Genomic DNA, 19,729 nt, shown 5'->3' with positions numbered 1-19,729 from the left:
AGTCACAAGGTGAATTATCTTTGCATTTTTTTAATTTACCGCAGCAGCAGTCATGACAAATGGACACGTTTGGGCTACTCAGGCCTTCATCAGCGTTTTTCTATTTCTATAGACTGTTCACTGAGAGTCTGCACCCGTCTGTCCTTCTCTCAATCAATTGATAGTAGAGCACGCTCAGCTCGGGACTTCTGTCCCATAGTATTTGGAAACATGTGCTGAACTGTCACCACGAGCGACTTTGCTGCAGAAGGAACTCAGTGGGTCAAATAAGGCTGACTGCACGGTTGCTGCATTTAACCACATGCCATTTTCTCAACTTTGTGCCAAAATAAAGCTACAGGCTGTGCCAAGACAAATTTGTCGTAGCCCTCTGTAACCAGCCTTGAGCCCGGCCTTCCACAGGATAAACTCAGGCAACAAGTTACGTCCGTGTGATAATCTCAATCAACTATATAGAATTTTGCCGAACTCAATTCTAGAGAACCGATTGGCCGATATATCGGCCATTATTTCAGTTTTTTTTAAGACATCGGTATCTGCAATTGTTAAACACTTTCAATCTGGCATCCTTGCCAACAATAGCCAATCAGTTCACAATGTGTTGTGATGTGTGAGCTTGTACATGGCTATTTGAAAATATCTTTGAATTGGACTTAACACATTGAGTGCCAGGGGTTTTTCAAAACAGGGTACCTCCAGTGCCTGGATTTTTAACCATTTTTGGACCTTTTTCAAGTAGTCACAAAACATTTTCAGTGATCACCGTCCTCACGGTGATACCCTCATTACACACATAGAGGTCTCGTACAATCCGGGGAAAAAGATTAAAAACATTCGGTAATCCGTTCCATAGTTGCAGCCAGTTGAAAATAGTCGAAAATACATCGTAAAAACAAAAAGTACACAGGAGCCGAGATACAGGCTTTTGAAGTCATAACTTAACAAGGAAGTGGATTGGAGTCTAAATCTTCGTAAAATGATATCTCCTGGTGCTGTGTAGGAAAAAACATTTTTTTTTTTTTTTTTTTCATGTTTTTTCCCCAAAACGGCCATAACCGTTTTTGGCACACCTTGTTTGGATTATGAAAAACGGTCCGGACCGTTTTTGGCACTCAATGTGTTAAGTGGTTAAATAAAGTTACGTTTGAGTATATTAAAGGTTAAATGTAATTTTCAAAATTGGTTTAACTCATATACTGCCTAGAACGACTAAAACGACTTCTGTCCATAAGCCATGCCTGCCAAGAACGACTAAAACGACTTTTTAAAAAAAATTAAAAAATTAGAAATATATATTTTTTTTTTTTTTTAGATTTTTTTTTTTTTTTTTGACCCAAAGACCAAGGAGATATGATTTTTCGAAGATATAGACTCCCATCCACTTCCTTGTTAACTTAAAACTGAAAAATTCTGTATCTCGGCTCCTGAGTACTTTTTTTTTTCAATGAAAAATCTTGGCGGTGTTCAAACAGGCCAGAAATAATTCTGGCAGTGAATGAGTTAATACAAATACTTCGTATTGTTCTTTATCAAAACGTAATTTGTTTTTATTAGCATTTCATTTTTTTCTTTTAAGTCAAATTGCCTCAAATAGAAATTTTAATAAAATATCTTCAAATTGATTAGAAGATCATGCACTATTTTGACAAAATATCGGTAACAGGTCTACTACTCTAGGATTTTCCAAAATCGGGATCAGACCCATAAGTCTACTAAAAAGTGTCCTCCTCACCTTCTCCTGGCTTGCTGTCCCAGCCCAGCTTGAGGCCGATGGGTGTGAAGAGGTCCCGGATGAACTCCTGGATCTCCTCGTGGAAGTCGGTGTGGGAGAGGAGCGAGGAGAGCACTCCCAGGTTGCAGCTGAGGTCGCTCCATACCGTGTAGTTGGGCTCGTTGACGAACGCCTCCATCAGCTTCAGTACCTCCACCGTGCTGATCATGCCCGCACGCGACTGGAGGGAGGAGAAGAGAGAAAGGCTGAGAAGTTTAACCACTTGAACCCTATAGCCTCACTATTCTGGGGCTAATATTCAGTGAAAATATCATATCTGCAAGCTCACAAATACTAGAGGGAGCGACAACAACGATCTGGTAACACCCACCTATACAACAAACATGGGTAAATTCTCCTTCTACAGCTGTGGAATCACTGGCTTCCTTTAAAACAGGCCTTTCAGGAGGCCAAAGAGGGAGGTAAATATCACTTCTCCCTATGAAATGCGACTCCCCCCCCCCTTTACTCGCCTTTTTTCCCCTACTCTGTACATATTGTGTTTTATATTTGTGATGATATTTTTTATGCTGATGTTGATGAATTGAATACATAGGACCTTTTTGGGTTATCTTTTTAGACCAAGTGTATGACTGTACTCGTGCTGTTTGCATTTCTGTCTAGTAATAAAGTATTCAATCAATCAAAACAATGTGTCGAATCGTGAGCTTGTAGATCGGATATTTTCTGCGAAGATATTAGGGGGGCCTAGTTTAGAGCCCTAGGGAATCCGGTCAACTAAGGCCTTGGCTACACGTACATGGATCTTTTTCTAAACGCACATTTTTGTGTGCGTTTGGGCCTTTCAGCCACATGCAAACGGTGTTTTTGGCCGCTAAAACGGATATTTTTGTAAACGGATAAATAAGTGAAGGTTTTCCAAAACATGCGTTTCAGTGGATCTGTGTGGACATGTAATCCGGAGATTTTGAGAAACGATGACGTCATCGCGCATTCGCACATGGTCATTATAATAATAAATAATACAATAATACATAAACACCGGACCGCTCATGGTCATTATAATAATAAATGAAGAGAGAGAGAGCAACACTTACAGTCTATGAAACAAGGCACGCTCATTTATGGCTAAATAATGTCATACTTAATAATAAGACAGTGGTGGGAAAAGTAGCTCATTCACTGTGTGACGAAAGCCCTCTTTCTCTGCGCCAAGTAGAACACACGGCGCGCACACAGATTGAATGTGGGGTCTGTCGTCCTAAAACACAATCGCCCCGCTGCCGAGAGTCCCTGCTTTATAGTGGTGTTCGATGTTTTTACATTGCCAACTCTCACATGTACATAAACGTTCAGATTTCAAATATAAAGTGCTTACCCCTGAGCCACGGACGTTACAAGGCGATCCGGACCACGATAAGTACCCGTATCTCCCGTATTGTTCAATAAAAAGCATTTTAATCCGATCGTCGGCCATTTTCTCCAAATTTTCTCCGATGCTTTCAACCATGCGACACCAATGGTTGGAAGGTGTATTGCACTCTGATACATTACCAAAGTAAAAGAACAGAAAAAGAAAATGGCCGGCGATGGGATTAAAATGCTTTTTATTGAACAATACGGGAGATACGGGTACTTATCACGGTCCGGATTGCCTTGTAACATCCGTGGCTCAGGGGTAAGCACTTTATATTTGAAATCTGAACGTTTATGTACATGTGAGAGTTGGCAATGTAAAAAAAAAAAACGAACACCACTATAAACCAGAGACTCGACAGCGTCATGTGAACCATGGCTACTGTTTGCGCTGCAGCTGCGCCCTAATAATGTTGTTTTCGTTTATGTTCACGTATGCTGTTCACGTATGCTATTAAAATAATGCAGCTATTGCAGTATTGGGCCTTAACATGTGATTACAAATGTATTTGTATTTGGCCCCTCATATATATAATTATAAAATAAATGTAAATATAAAATCTGATATAAAATTGAAACATGCAGCTGATCGATGCGTTTCTGCGTCTACGTGTGGACAGGGATTTTTGTTTATCTTTGTCATGTGGCCAGGGATTCTTTTTAAAAACGGAGGACTAAAATATCCGTTTAGTAAAAGATCCATGTACGTGTAGCCAAGGCCTAAGTATTGGGCTTAATTGCTGTGCAATTAAAAAAAAATTAAGAACACTTGATGAATTGATTAATATTGGTTGATTAATATCAATATAAATATTTGTCAATATTTTCTAAATGCTGTAAAGGAAGCTACATGGAAAATAAAGTTGTGCTCAAAACACCAAATCATATCATATCATTATTTATCTCTGACAGTCAAAGACAGTCACCGTTTTACAGTAACATTCGTGACAAAAGTAACAAAGCTGTGGTGCAATCAAGTCTAGCCACCTGGCTTCCAGGAAAGTTTCAAAACATTAAAAGTGACCGTAAAGGAAGTACTAAGGAAGCACTATATTTTTCATTGTTAAAGCAGCACTATGTAACTTTTTATTTATTAATAAAATGTAATTGTGTCCAATCTGTATGGTAGAGTAAATTAATACAACATAACTTATACAATTTGGGTGGTTGTAATTTGTCTCCCTGCTCTTCAATTGAGACATTTAGAAGAAGAAAAAAATATTATGAAAGAAGCAACATGACTAATAATGACAAGTTATTTGCTGTGGCTGGTCTGTGGACAACGTAATGTTAGAAGTTAATTTACAACACAGCTTAGGGTTACGCAAAACCAGAAGAGGAAGCAATTGCGGGATCATTTGTTCCCCAAGTTGTTTGTTCCCCATTCTGTGTGTCTAGGTGGCACACAAGGTTTAATTTAAACTTTAAGGATTGAATTAGATAATGCTGAGCCAAACAATCCCTTAGGTCACCGTTTCTCAACGAGCGGTCCATGTTGGTTGGCTGTCCATGGAAATTAGAGAAGATCCATATTGTATTTGTCCAATTTCAACTAATAGCGTAGGGTGTATAGTGGCAAAAAAAAAGAAGCTTGTACCAAAAATAGCCGATCTTGTAGATCAGCTATTTTCGGTGCGTAACACCGCCGCGCAACGAAGTATAAATCTGGCTTTACGATCAGTAATGTTAACATTTCAATGTGTTTAAATAAAATATAAATGACTGATATGCCTGTTATATACTAATTGGGTCAGGAGCCTAGCTCCTGTTTCCGTAGCGAGAGGCAGCTTGAAGTACAAGTACACCCCCTGAACAGGACGCTCAGTAGCACAGTATGTCACAGGGACTGACCCTCAATCCAACCTTTGATGCCGAGTGCCAAGCAGGGAGTCATTGGTAACGGGTGACCTTTTCTTTTAGCAGAGTTCAATACTTCCGTTGGCAATACTAGGCTTGCACTTTTGAGTCATTGTTATTCCCACCTGGCTGTTCTTTTAATATGTGTAGTCGAATATCTGTGCTCTTAGTGGAGCGGCTAAATGCTTTTTATTGGCAGAATCTTTCAGTTGATGATAAAAGCGTGAAAATTGGCATGAGCAGTCTCCATGGGTCACTTGACAAGAAAATTGTCCGAGGCAGTTGTAATTTCAAGATGGCGGCCATTGTTCAAGATGGCCGATACCTTAGTGAGCAGTTAAGTGATATGATGGTTTATTTGGTGATACAAGCATGAAAATTGGCATGAATAGTCTCTGTGGGTCACTTGACAATAGGCCACCCACAGCTACTTCACATTTCAACATGGCGGCCATTTTTCAAGATGGCCAACACTTTAGTGGAGCATTTAAGTTATATAATGGTTAATTTGGTGATACAAGCATGAACATTGGCATGAGCAGTCTCTGTGGGTCACTTGACAATAAGCCACCCACAGCTACTTGAAATTTCAAGATGGCGGCCATTTTTCAAGATGGCCACCACCTTAGTGGAGCAGTTAAGCTTAAGATACAAGCATGAAAATTGCCATGAGCCGTCTCAAAAGGTCATTTGACAAGAAACCCCACAACCACCGCTTGAAATTTCAAGATGACTGCCGCCCGCCATGTGGATCTTTAAATGATACCTTTTCTCATAGAAATGTATTGGGTTCCTCAAAAAGCTCTGTCAAGAGAGGTTGTTTGACTGTGTTTTGTCTGACTACTCGCCCACGACCAGTCCAGTTTGGTAAAACCTGTCAGGAGTTGCCTCCCACCGGCATAGCTCTCAGGGTTCACTGAGGTACACAAGCTCCCTTACCACGACAAGGTAACAGTCACAAGGGCGGATTTATTTTTTATTTTTTAACTAACAGCCATTACATGTGTCAAATAAATACTAAGAAATGGGGAAACAAAAAATATGACTAATAAATGAGCACAGTTGTGGTGCTGATTAGCACAGTTGTGGTGCTGAACGGACAGTGCTCCAAAATTATAATTGAGCAATGGCTAATACTGAATGGCAGTAGCCACGGAACCATGACAAACTATACTAAGGAACTAAACTGAAAATATGCTTCACCGTTACGTATGGCAGTGGAAGGCAGTGGAAGCAATGTTACAAAGTAACAACTGAAAATTACACACTAATAGACTGGTGACAAAGTAAAACATGATGCACTGATGTGGCGAGGGGAAGCCGAGCCATAGGCTTACACTTGAAAACACAGAGGACAACGGGGAATAACTCTGGCAAAATAAACATGCAAATAGGTTCTAGCAGGGGCAACTATATAGGCATGTGCAACTGAGTCCATATCTGAAGCACTTACTGTACACCTTCCAGTACATGCCTTGGTGCACCCACATTTGGTCAACTCCCAACAACTCTCCGCAATAGGTGGAAGTGGAGTCCAGAAGACTTTCCACTTCTCGTCCTGTTCCACCCATCCCCAGTCAGATGGCTCGGCATTTGTGGATGTCGCTTCAATGCCTGTCCCCACACGTATCCAGCCTCATAAGAAGCACGTTTGGCATGCTCTTTGAGTGCTGCTGAGTTGGTGGGATCAAGTCATAATGTCTTTGCTTTCTGGCAAAGAGATCAAGATGTAGATGCTCTCTTTTGGGCCCTTTCCAGCTCTGTGATGTTGAACCTAAGTTTACAGCTTAAATTATATTTTGCTCTGTTTCTTGTCAATGTGCTTTCTATGCCATCACCTTCATCTAGTCGGGTTAGACTAAGTAAGATAGGTAGAGCATTGATCTTATGAAATAATGGAACATTTCTTGCAATGGTATCATAACCAGTACGATCGTGCTCTCTGTTGAATAAACTCGGCTGAATGAGTTTTTCCTTGGTGACCTGCTGACAAATGAAACATCTGTCCCAGTTAGTTTTCTCAACTGTTATGATGGCTTCTGCCATGTCTGCAGCATAGGCAGAGGCCGAGGGTTTATCCTTTTACCACCTTTTACCAAGCACTTTGATGTATGGGATACAACTAAGTTCGTGCCTTAACCCTACACCTAGTCCGATCGTTCATCCAATGCCATTTAAATCCTGTGCGATCTGTACACCATCCGGTTAACTAAAACCCCATTAACCTTGGCTCGGCTCTCCCGCGCTGGCAAAACCTGTCAATTCAGGTGCGGCTATCTAATTGTTTTGGGGTAAATTAGACAGCATTTGGGGTACTAACTTTCAATTAGCTGACATTGAACCCCACTCTGAGTTTAACAGCAGTGATATATCACCAGTGTGCCCTGGTAGTGCGGATATTCACTCTTATCTAGTCTATCTATGATCAACAAATCAACACAACTGTATTGTGATGTGTTAAAAGTTGTTCTTTAGCATAATAACAATAATCGTATAATTGTCCTTAATGAAAAAAAAACATACATTTCTATGAGAAAATGTATCTTTTGAGGATCCAGGGGGCGGCCATCTTGAAAATAGAAATTTCAAGTGGATGTGAGTGTTTTCTTGTCAAGCAACCCTTAGAAACTGCTCATGCCAATTGTAATGCCTGTATCAACAAATAAACCATTATATAACTTAATTGCTCCACTAAAGTGTTGGCCATCTTGACAAATGGCCGCCATCTTGAAATTTCAAGTAGCTGTGGGTGGCCTATTGTCAAGTGACCCACAGAGACTGCTCATGCCAATTTTCATGCTTGTATCACCAAATAAACCATTATATAACTTAATTGCTCCACTAAAGTGTTGGCCATCTTGAAAAATGGCCGCCATCTTGGAAATTCAAGTAGCTGTGGGTGGTCTATTGTCAAGTGACCCACAGAGACTGCTCATGCCAATTTTCATGCTTGTATCACCAAATAAACCATCATATCACTTAACTGCCCACTAAGGTGTCGGCCATCTTGAAAAATGGCCGCCATCTTGAAATTACAACTGCCTCGGACAATTTTCTTGTCAAGTGACCCGTGGAGACTGCTCATGCCAATTTTCACGCTTTTATCATAAATTGAAAGATCGTAGCACTTAGCTGCTCCGCTATCTCTATGTAGAGGGTGAGTACAAACGTACATACAATTCACTCATATAATCAAATGAAAAGTGTTGTTTTAACCCATTAAGACCTGTGAACCCGATTCTACAAATGTCTTCTAAATCCTAACAGTTTTCTGAAAAACGTATGTTTCTACATCAGTGGTGCTCAAACTTTTTCATGTCAAGGACCCCCAAAATGATATGCATTTGGCCGCCGACCCCCATCTCAAAATATCTTGTTCCAGGGACCCCCAGAAGCAAAGATTTGAGTTACAAATGTCTGCTTTAAAAAATATATATATTCAAAGATTTGCACAAATTTTCTAAATTTTTCAAAAATAGCCAAAGTGTAAAATAATGCTTTCTTCTAAAAATAAATCTAAAAATGACACAGATGCGTCCCAGGTCTCAATGGGTTAAGAAAACGGTTATTTCATTGAGAATCGGTAGTGAAACATAGAACTAAATCAGTGTGGCCGACTGTCTCACCAGAGAGAAGAGGTCGTTCTGCAGGCCCAGTCGGTCTACAGGCTGCAGGCTGAGGTCTCTGACACCTGGAAGCAGGCTGTCCAGCATGGAAGAGCTGTACTGGATACGATAGAAACCCACTGTGCCTGGATTGATCTATATGGAGCACAAAAAAGAGCAGCGGAACACAGTTATGCAACCGTTATTTATGTTAGAAGAAAAAAAAAGATTTGACAAACCCCAGAGTTCTTTACAACTTCTTTGTGTCCTCTTATAAACTCAGTGGAACATCCCAGCATCCCCGGGTGCATCAGCAACTCTCGCATATCGTCGCTGTCGGGCAGAAACCTCTTATCTCCATATTGTAACTTTATGTGTTTTTTTTGTAAATTAATGGCCTTACTTGATCATACTACAGTGTCAGGGGGTCACTGGGGGTCACGAACCACAGTTTAAATAACACTGTTCTATGCAACGTGCATGATGCTCTCCTGTGAGGGTTTTTAGGGTGTGTGACAGGTTGGTGTCACATACTTGATGGAAAACTACAATACTATATACATGTGTATATTTGTTTCTTCTGAAAAGTGGGACTAGTTGTACATCACCAAACTGGGTGAACTCTAAGCTCAGAGGAAATGAAAATATAACACATGGGTGATGCAAATTTGCAGGTCTCACCCTGTGTTAAGGGAACAAGTCTGTTCTCGTTCACGATCACGGGTGAGGGTGTCAAATTCAATTTCTCGCTTACATGTTTACCAATACACACAATGTGATTAACTTGTTAGAATTCACAAGATCTTATTTTAGATAAAAAACAAAATAGCCCAGTTTATCTTTAACAGATTAAAAGTAAATTGTATGATATAAGTATACTAGAGTCCCTCTCTGCCTTTTTACTGGCCAGTTTGTTCAAACGGCTGTGTTGGAATGGAAATATGTAAACATTTCAACAATGTCACGCCGACTGGTTAAGTCAAGAAAGATGAGAACAGCTTCCAGGCGATCTAAATGGTTACAGGGGTCAGCATACAGGTCAGTGCAATGTAAAATTAAAACCAATAAAAATATTTATATAGCCACATAGTGATGATATAATTAGGTCCATCCAGCATCAACTGGAAACTGCGGTGGTCTGAACTCTGAAAAGACGTGGTTGCTAACCGGCATTAGTGAGAACCGCATCCTATTCATGTACTCATTATGATGATGGGTGATGCATTATAGATAATATAGAGTGTACACCACAACCCTGATGATAGGAGGGGTCTGGGTGATATTTACAGGGGGTTAACAACACAGTGAATTTTTACAGCTGTTAGCAAAACATCCATAGCTTTTTTTGCCATAGATATTAAATTAAAGGGACGGTGATGTTTAGGACTGATACCATCCTCCTGACTGACAATCAACAAACGTGGAAGTTGATCAACTGCGTTTGACCTCAGATGCTTCATAAGATGGAGAAATGTGATTAATTCGAAAAAAAGGAAACCTCTGTCTGATTAACTATGACTTTCCATGATGCATATTGTGGCTAATCCAAAGTCCTCCTTATTGGTCCAGGCGCCCTCACCCGCTCCAGTCATAACTTCTCCCTGAACATAGACGGCTCCATTGTCACCCTCTCCAACCAAGTCCGCAACCTTGGTGTCATCCTGGATCCCACCACTCTCTACTTCCGAGTCCCACGTCAACCAGATCACCAAAACAGCCTTTTTCCATCTCCCGCCTTTGTCCCACACTATCCCAAACTGCTGCAGAGACACAGTAATGAGCTCACATACTGTAACCAGTACCACAGTATTGCGGTTATTGTCCCATAAGCGAACTAGCCTTTCCCACCGGATCGTAGTAACTTGGTGACGCCCCCTTCTGTGACGCACGTGGAACAGCCTCTCACATAAACGGACCGCCTTAAATAACTCCCAAAACCACTGCAATACCAGATGCCCCCGTGGCGTGCAATGTTTAAGCATTAGACTTCCAATCCCAGTGCCTCAGGATCAAAATCCCACTCCCATCCAAGTTGTGTTGTTATTAGCACACATAGCTTAGCTCAAACAGCTTAAACATCAACTTCTCATGGCTGCGGGAGAGAGAGCGCACATCCACGGGTAGCACAACGTCGGGCCAACGAAAGCTTCGCGGACCCCCGGTCCGGACCCTTCGCGGACCCCCCACGAACATGTGAAGCTGCTTTGTGTGTGTTGTAAATGTTACCAGCCAGACATCGACTCAAAGGAACACACGCCTTGCCCACACATAACTAAAAGTCTGCAAATATTTTGAGTGCACTCACTCTGCGCTCATCTGTTGTGCAGCCTCTGTTGTTGCATTGCGTTTGTCATTAAATATGTAGCCATGTGCATGCCCACAATAATTGTAATAATACTATATATATATATTGTAGGCTACAGATGTGAGGGCCAGGCTACTAGATGTGAGGGCCACATAGTGGCCCGAACCTCTAGTGTTTTACATGCCCGAAGTCAGCAGTAAAGTTACCCTGGATTATGCCCTTTGTGTGGACATTGCAATCCTTTACAGAAAGGACGTTCTATGCCGTAGCATGCGTCATAGACACGCTGGGAGGCGGAGTGGAATGAGGGCAGAGAGGCCAAGCTTATGAATAAATAATATTTTTGCTCTGGCACATTAGTCTACAAAAAGAAAAGAAAAAAAAAATCAAAAACAATGTGAGGTCTCTTCTTTAATTTCCCATAACCGATTGTCTGACATAAGCTTGTCCGACCGGCTCTCACTGACTTCTATGCATTCCATCAAACTGCCAGCTTACAGTTTTGCCTCCCAGTGCTTGACTAATCTACCGGACCAGGAAAAGTGACGTATCAGTCCTTTCGTTCTTTACATAACCCATAGGAAGCTACAGAGAATAATGCAGGCGTTAGTCAGTGCTCTGTGGAAACCTAAGGTCAAGCATGCCCTCAAATCAACGCTATCATAGCAGGAGTTGGGTTTTTAAAAGGTCATAAACTCAGTCTCTGCAAACAGCTCCAATGCAATCATATTCTTCTGACCTTTTACTCTCTGCATATGTCTGTTCAACACATACAGTAACTGTTTGGATTTGGCTGCAGTCCCTAGAAATGATAACATAGAATGCTGCTGATGCCGTCTGGAGCTAATTGCCATTCACTGTGAATAAGATGAAGTATAAAGGTCCTCAGACACCGGGAGCGTTTATTTTGTGTGATGAATTCACATTCATCATTCAAAGGCCTACTATTATATACTTCACTGTATGACTAATAGTGGGGGGGGGGGGGGGGAGAAATAGCCTATCTAGAGGCTCACAGCCCGTCGGGAGCTTGTAGATCGGCTATTTTCGCTATTTCAGAACATTGTGAAATCTTTGGACACCAGGTTGAAAGTGGTTAAGTGATAAAGTTAAGACATTCGGGGTGGGAAACATACCTTGACCCACTGGTCTGGGCCAACGTTGTTGAGGGTGATGGTGGTCTCCGCGCAGTCCAGCAGAACCTTTAGTTTGGTGCATGTGGCGTCCTCACTAGAACAGATGCTGATGGGAACCATCCAACTGGGGCAGTCCTCACCTGCTCCAAAACACACCACAAGGAGGAGGCTGATCACACATCAACAGCAAAATGTTTTAAAAAAAAAGTGACTGTGAACCGAGTCTAAACGAGAAAAGTCACACAGTAAAGGCTCTTGCACACTGAGCCTGTATTTTTCACATCAGCTTAAAAAAAATCTGTCTTCTGATAAAATAACGCACAGAAACCATGTACACCGAGTCCAATGTGTATTATCCTATAGCTGCGAACATTTCAGTGAAAGAAACAAAACCACAGAGTCATCAAGCAGTGAGGACGATTGTGTTAGGTCCTCCGACTACAACACAACAAAAAAGAAAAGGAAATATTGGGTCCATCCAATCCTGAGATCATTAAAAAGCAGACAGGCTTCCTTCTTCAGGATACAGCCTCAGAACACTGCTACATACAGACAAAGATGCAGAGGATCTAACCTGATCCGAATTCTTAAATGACAGACGAAGGTTTCGGAGGCGTGTGTAAACGTGACTGACAACGCGAGGTCGCATTTATTGTTTTTAACGTGCGACAATTTTTTACGACAAATACAGAGTACAGACTTGGTGTGCAAGAGCTGTAAAGGGATCACCTCCAAAATGTGTTTTTTTCAATTATTGATTATAGGTCACCCCATGGAGACTTGAATTCATGGATATTTTTTTGTTTTTGTCGCATTCCTAAGCCAATAGCTTGATGACCTGCAATGGTTCCGGTAGGAGACACAAAGAGCCTCCTTTGTGTCTCCTACCAGAACCGCTACCTACCGGTCCGCTGGTCATCAAATGATTGTGTGTGCACGCAATCTCCTCTTTGAAGATTTCTGGTACTAGCAGAAATAAATAGTCTTGTGTGTACAGGTCCATATAGTGACAACGTACTCACCACTATGTGGTCCGCTGGCGCAGAACTTTTTCTGAGATAGCTTGAGGATGCGGTCATCGCCTTGCTACAAAATAAAACCACTGTTAATCGCACTTGTTTAGACACTGCAAGGTAGGACATCACGCTGGGAGATTTAGGCACTGAATCATAATGCCATGCACAACCCTATCAACAGAAACAAGTCATTATTAGTTGTGTCAAATAAGGGTGTAGCTCAGTGGTTGTAGGAGTCGAAGCATGACATTTAGTTTGACTCTGTTCCACAGATAATTATTGTGAAAATAGCAGATCTACAAGCTCACAACGCCTTGTAGATCGGCTATTTTGAAGCAGTAATGGTGTTTTTTCATTTTATAACATATTTTTTAAAGGTCTTAAACGTCCTTAAAGATTTTGTCATCTGGGGACCCCCCCAAAAACATATGTGGGGAGTGGGACCCCCTGGGGGTCCAGACCCACAGGTTGAGAACCACCGGTGTAGCTGACCTTACCTGTTCCTGGTCCACTACAATAATGGGGAAGCCCATCTGTTTGGTCCAAGAGCCCATAACAGCAGCGATGGGTAAACCACTGGCCTGTTCCAGACAATCCCATAAGTCCTCTGTGGAAGAAGAGGGTAGCAGAGAGTCAAAGGTCTGGTGAACAATCAAATCCGGCATGTCAGCTACGTTTTTTTTGCATATTACTTCCCGTTTTGGAAACTTACCCGTTGATGCATTTTTATGTTGGAACTTCAAAAGATAAGCATTCATTCCTTTCCTAAAGTCCTGCAAGACAAACAGGATAAAATAAAAGGGCCTTCAACACATGAGGGGGGAAAAACTGATGGTCATAGAGTGACAGCGTTTGTGTTTCAGCTCCTGACCTCGTCTCCTATGTAGTTATGCAGCATGCGAATGACAGAAGCTCCTTTGCTGTACGATATGGCATCAAAGATTTCATCCACCTCTGACGGATGGCCGACGTTCACCTGTAGCAAAGAGAATCACAACAACACTGGCCAGTTAGACTAGGGCACACATAATAGAAGATCACAACTCTCTAGTGAGACTATGGCACAAACTAAGATTAAAGGCGTGCACACATAAGTACTAGAATTATACAACGGCAACTTCATGAGCTCCTTTCTTAAACCCACCTCTATGGGATGACTGTTATCCAGCGCATCCAGGTCCAGGGCGCGGGTATAGTCAGCAGAGACAAACTGGGTCCAGATGTCGTACTCTGGGAAGCAATGGTCCACACACAGATACTCAATCCATGATGCAAAGCCTTCATTAAGCCACAGATGGGTCCACCATTCCTGTACACACACAGGAAACAGTACCATGTTCACACACAGAAAACAGTACCACGTTCCTCAACAGGAATCTCATGGCCAATCAAAAGGAAAACTAGCGGCCATTTGTCTATGGTTAGGTAGAGCAGTAGTTCTCAAAGGTTTTCGTGTCAAGGACCCCCAAATTGATATGTATTTGGCCGCGGACCCCCATCTGAAAATGTTTTGTGCCAGGGACCCCAGAAGAGAAGATTTGTGTTAATAAAATCTATATTATTCAAAGATGTTCAAGCATTATTTAAGATTTTTCTAAACAAATTAAAAAATAGCAGATGTACAAGCTTGCAGCGCAGCACAAAGTGACACGCTGTGAGCTTGTACATCTGCTATTTTTAAATAGCCACGGTAACAGATTTAGCTGGGGTCCCCCTGGGACACCCCACTTTGAGAACCAATGAGGTAGAGTATACAGTATTATTTTTGGGAATCCGTCTTCTGCAAACCTATAGTAAATTTTTTTTTAACGTCATGTTACTTACTTACTGCTGCCAGTAAAAGAAGCTTCAACACAAGTTATCAAGTTATGATATGAAATGTATGGAATTTCTTTTTCAATTATGTGAACACTCAATTGTTAAGAGGTTATATAGCACTACTTTGTGAGGAGTGCATGGAAATTAAATTGGGTTTGGAGCAAAAATCTAATTGTCTAAAGAGACATTTTTCTTGAACTACAGATTATCTCCAAAGCACCCACCAACAGGCGTGGCCCGCGTGCACCATGGGCCAAAGGTCTGTCTATACGCATGTCTCCTGGCAACAAGACGCTCCCATGAGATCAATGCAACAATGCTTGAGGCAGCTCCTTTAGCCACTGTGCCCATTCAGCGATGCCCAGAAAGCTGCCCTGTGAATTTACTGCTCCTTAACCCATTCAATCTGGGAACCAGCTACAAATGTATTATAAATCCTAACAGTTTTCTGAAAAAAACATGTGTTTTTTCAGAAAAGGACCCCAAAATGATATGTATTTGGCCGCGGACCCCAATCTGATATTTTGTTCCAGGGACCCCCAGAAGAAAAGATTTCAGTCAAATACTTTCCCTTTAAGAATACATATTTGGACAATTTTCTAGATAAAAAAAACAAAACAGATCTACAAGCTCAGCCGTGCTATGAGCTTTTATATCTGGTATTTTTGAACAGCCAAAGTATAAAATAATGGCTATAGCTCAAATCGAAAAATGACACAGATGCGTTCTCGGATTGAATGGGTTAAGGTTTTTCCCGTGACAGCTGGTGGCTGAGGGTTTGCATTTGATTACCATGGTGACCAGGTTTCCGAACCACTGATGTGCCAGCTCGTGTCCCACCACCAGGGCTACCCACTGTCTGGAGGAAGAGCAGGAGTTCTTTGGGTCGATCAGCAGTGCCGTCTCCCTAGGAGATGACGGGACACAAAAAAAGGTGACAATTCAAACAAAATAACTACCAAATTCAGAGAGAGAGAGCATGAGCATTCCCTACATAAAATCCCAATCCCCTCCTTTTTGTTCACCTTTCTTTTGAAGTTATTTAACCTTTAACTAGTTCTTCCTAATGAAGTAGTTTTTATCTTGTTTCTGTAAAGTGACTTTTAGTAACTAGAAAAGCGCTATATAAATCGTACGCATTATTATAATTATTATTAATATTAACAATATAGACTGATTTATACTTTGTTGCGCACTGGTGCCACGTACAGAAAATAGCCCCATCTATCGCGACGCACTTCGAGCTTGTAGATCTGCTATTTTTGGCGTGCATCACCATCGAACATTGAAGTATAAATTAAGCATATCGTCTCTGTCGGGTGGAAACCAATGTCCAAAACCATTACTTTTCAGGATTCAAAAACAGCAAAAAGAAGCAGATCGACAAGCTCAAAACTGCTACTTTTGATGCTTTTGTGTGATGCCGTAGTATGATCAAGTAGGGCATTATTTAACCAAAATAGAATATGGAGCTAGGAGGTTTCTGTCCAACAGCAACAATATGGTTTTCAGGAAGGTCAAAAATAGTACATGTAACTGACCGTTTCACAAATTCAGTAGGTATTAACAGGTTTTAATGATCAGTGGGTCATGAAATGCACACATACACATATCATGACTGACCACATGAACACTTGAGAAGCACAACAAGATTGCCGTTATATAATGATCTTCAGCAACAGCGACTCTTAATAAGAGCTGCTTCCTTTTCTTTGGAAGACTATAGCAAGCTTCAAATCAATAGTTATAATAAGAGCAAAATATACCTGTAAGTTACAAGGCCCCAGTTTTCCATGGCACCTGGATGGGGGAATGCAATATGTGTTTTAGCCCTTCGCCATACAAGGACAAGTCACAAGACTGATGCAAATTTATCAGCCAATAAAACAAACAGTATTAATACTTTACTCTTCTCCCCATGCAAATGAAGATACTTTACTCCCCCAAATATTTTGCAGCTAAAAGCCTTCATGACACAATGGTATCTGTATGTAAATTGTCTAATTTGCAGTGGTGGAAATTGAATAAGTACTATATTTTTTGAGTATCAATACCACAATGCAGAAATACTTCCATTCACATAAAAACCCTGTGTCCAAAATTTACTTGAGCAACAGTACAAAGGTATTGGCATCAAAACTATACTTAAATTACCAAAAGTAAAAGTAGTCATTTTGCAGAATGTTGTGTAATCTAAATCTACAAAGTAACTAGTAAATAAAGTGGTCAAATAATTGCAGTGCAGTAAAAGTATAATATTTGCCTCTGAGATGTAGTGGAGTAGAAGTAAAGGTATTGAAAATAATCAAGTAAACAAAAAATACCTCAAAATTGAACTTGAGTACATAGTTAACTTTCCACCACTGACCTTCGCCATACAAGGCTAAGTCACAAAACTGATGAAAATGTAATCAGCCAATAAAACAAACTATTAATAATTAATGTAAAGATGTACTCTTCTCCCCATGCAAATTAAAATTTTAGCAGCTAAAAGCCTTCATAACACCATGGTATCTGTATGTAAATTATCTAATTTGCATAGGAAAGATTAAATATTCCTGCGGCACATCTTCCATCACAATTAGAGAAAGTACAAACAAAAGGTGACACTGAATACTAACCAGCAGCAAAATCAGCAATAGCTATGAGATCAATTTTAGGCAATGGATAAGGAACACTGAAGTAGTCTTTGTAGAAAGGTAAGGTCTTTACAGCAACCTGGAAAGTAATTAGAAAAAACAAAATAAAACAAAAGTCCAGTCATTACATCTCATCAACCTTGAAAAAAAAGAGTAGGCTAGACTTAAAAATAAAAAGGTTATTACAGAATTACAATGATATTTTTCCAACAGTTGATTGTGGCCACACCATGGTTCCAACTCTATAGAACCACACAGGTAGGAAATAAAACAGTTGTGTCTGCTATGTCTAATCTGAAATGCCACTTTTGTAGCCAGGTACCTGACCATTGCCTCCTTGATACTGTAAAAAAAACAATCTGTCTGGTAAAGTTGCAATTGTCTGGTGAGTTTTTTGCAAATCAACAGCCACTGTGGCCAACGTTTTACCCTGCTCTGGAAATTCAAGACGGCTGAACGCCACGCTCACCTCCAGTGCAAACTTCCCTTGTTCTGCCTTCCCCATGGGTGTGTAGACGCGTACTATCACTCCATCCGACGACTGACTCTCCACAAAGTCGTATTCGCCAATAACAAATGCTACAAGATACGTGGACATGATGGGTGTGGTGGCAAACTTCACTTCCACAAGGCTGTCATCGTCTGGATATGGCTTTCGATCAATGACATTCTAAGGATGGCACAAAGGAAAGTTAAAGCCTGCGACTCAGAAATGCAAAGTTAATTACACTCAACAGAACTACAAACAGCAAACCGGCACAATTCTAATTGGTACAATCAGGAACAGAGCACTGATGCTGCATTCACATTAGCGGAAACAAAGCTACAAAACGACCACGCATGACCAATAGATTTCCTACAGAGTCGCCATGGCAGTGTTGCTCCTCGAAACCACACTGCATAAATGAAAAGGGTAGGTTTAAATAGCACAGGGAACTGGTTAACTGCAAGAATGCTCCTTTTACATAACCGAGTAGGAATAGTGGGGAGAGAGAAGGGGAGTGGAAATGGAGAAACAAAAACATATATCAGTTGATGCTTCACTGCATCATCGGCGCGCTGAAAGAAGTCGAGTCCGGACTCCGGCTCAACTTTGATCTGTAGATTTATACACGCATCACGTCATGCACCGGCAAGTGTCAGGTATCACTTTGTAGCTTCATGTTGCTGGCTTCCATTGAAAAATGCATTGAAAATGCTTGTCACTTTGTTTCCGCTAATGTGAACGTCTTTATTCTTTATTCTTTATTGTTCAGAACTGGTTGATAAATTAATAGAATAACGGATAATAAATCGAGGAGGAGATTGTATGTTGACAAAGTATGTATCCTGATGTATGAGTCCTAGTTCATATGTTTTTTATGATTACTGTTAACAGATTTTACAATGACCAGCCTCATTGTAAAAATACAGTTCACATTAGAAATAGCAACAGCTGTAGTTGATAAACCTTAAGTGAAAAGACTTAAAGCCTGAGATATACTTGTTTGCAAGCCGGTGTCACACACTGAAAATAGCCGACCAACAAGCTCACAATGCGATGTGCGACGCGTTGTGAGCTTGTAGATCGATCAGGCATTAGTGTAACTTGTTGTATGCCATGTAAGCTACATTAGCGGCAAAGAGTTTTAAAAAATAATACCGCTAAGCAGCAAATATGTGGCAGCCAAGGGGGTACAGAATTTCTCAGGGTAGGAGCTTGAGAACATGAGACGTACCATATTAGACAAGGCTACTCTGTCCTTGGGAACTATCAGAGTGATGTCAAAGGTAGCTTTGATAGCTGGCTCATCCCAACAGGGGAAGGCTCTACGAGCATCCGTGGCCTGGAGAGAGAAGACGGGGACAGCACCATGAGAGAGAGGCGAGAAATTATCTTCAAAGCAAGCAAGCACATGTGTAAAGTACAAGGCTTAGATCCCCGGAGGCAGATTTTTAAGTGGACCTCCTCCAATGACCTCCTGTAGTGAAAGTAGATCACAAACTGGTCTAGATTCTGTATGTGTTTACGACACAGATATCATAAAGACACAAAGCATAGCATCAAAAGATATTATACATACATTTATATATCTGGATATATACACACACAGTATAAATAGAATGAATGAGGCATTGCGCAACCTTTATAGCAACTCTGGAACACCAACATTTGTCACATGACCATCCCACCCTCCTGAGGCAATGTTGCAACATAGGCTATTA

The 19,729-nt window shown here is 41.0% G+C and overlaps 1 protein-coding gene across 2 annotated transcripts in view; it reads right to left on the bottom strand.

The window, feature by feature from the left end:
- The window catches only part of npepps (aminopeptidase puromycin sensitive), a 33,693-nt gene that overhangs the window by 9,690 nt on the left and 4,274 nt on the right, over positions 1-19,729 (bottom strand). For both annotated transcript variants that reach the window (XM_084084907.1, XM_084084908.1), the window contains exons 5-17: positions 19,243-19,350; positions 17,994-18,194; positions 17,507-17,603; positions 16,652-16,685; positions 15,678-15,792; positions 14,212-14,376; positions 13,939-14,043; positions 13,780-13,840; positions 13,565-13,674; positions 13,074-13,137; positions 12,052-12,191; positions 8,632-8,766; positions 1,733-1,952 (exon numbers count right to left, since the gene is read on the bottom strand). In XM_084084907.1, the coding sequence (XP_083941033.1) occupies positions 1,733-1,952; positions 8,632-8,766; positions 12,052-12,191; positions 13,074-13,137; positions 13,565-13,674; positions 13,780-13,840; positions 13,939-14,043; positions 14,212-14,376; positions 15,678-15,792; positions 16,652-16,685; positions 17,507-17,603; positions 17,994-18,194; positions 19,243-19,350 (1,555 nt within the window). The remainder of the gene's footprint in view (positions 1-1,732; positions 1,953-8,631; positions 8,767-12,051; positions 12,192-13,073; positions 13,138-13,564; positions 13,675-13,779; positions 13,841-13,938; positions 14,044-14,211; positions 14,377-15,677; positions 15,793-16,651; positions 16,686-17,506; positions 17,604-17,993; positions 18,195-19,242; positions 19,351-19,729) is intronic.

This window comes from Gymnoscopelus microlampas (assembly GCF_963454915.1).
Source record: "Gymnoscopelus microlampas genome assembly, chromosome: 2".
NCBI lineage: Eukaryota > Metazoa > Chordata > Actinopteri > Myctophiformes > Myctophidae > Gymnoscopelus > Gymnoscopelus microlampas.
This window is presented reverse-complemented; position numbering and strand designations above follow the sequence as displayed.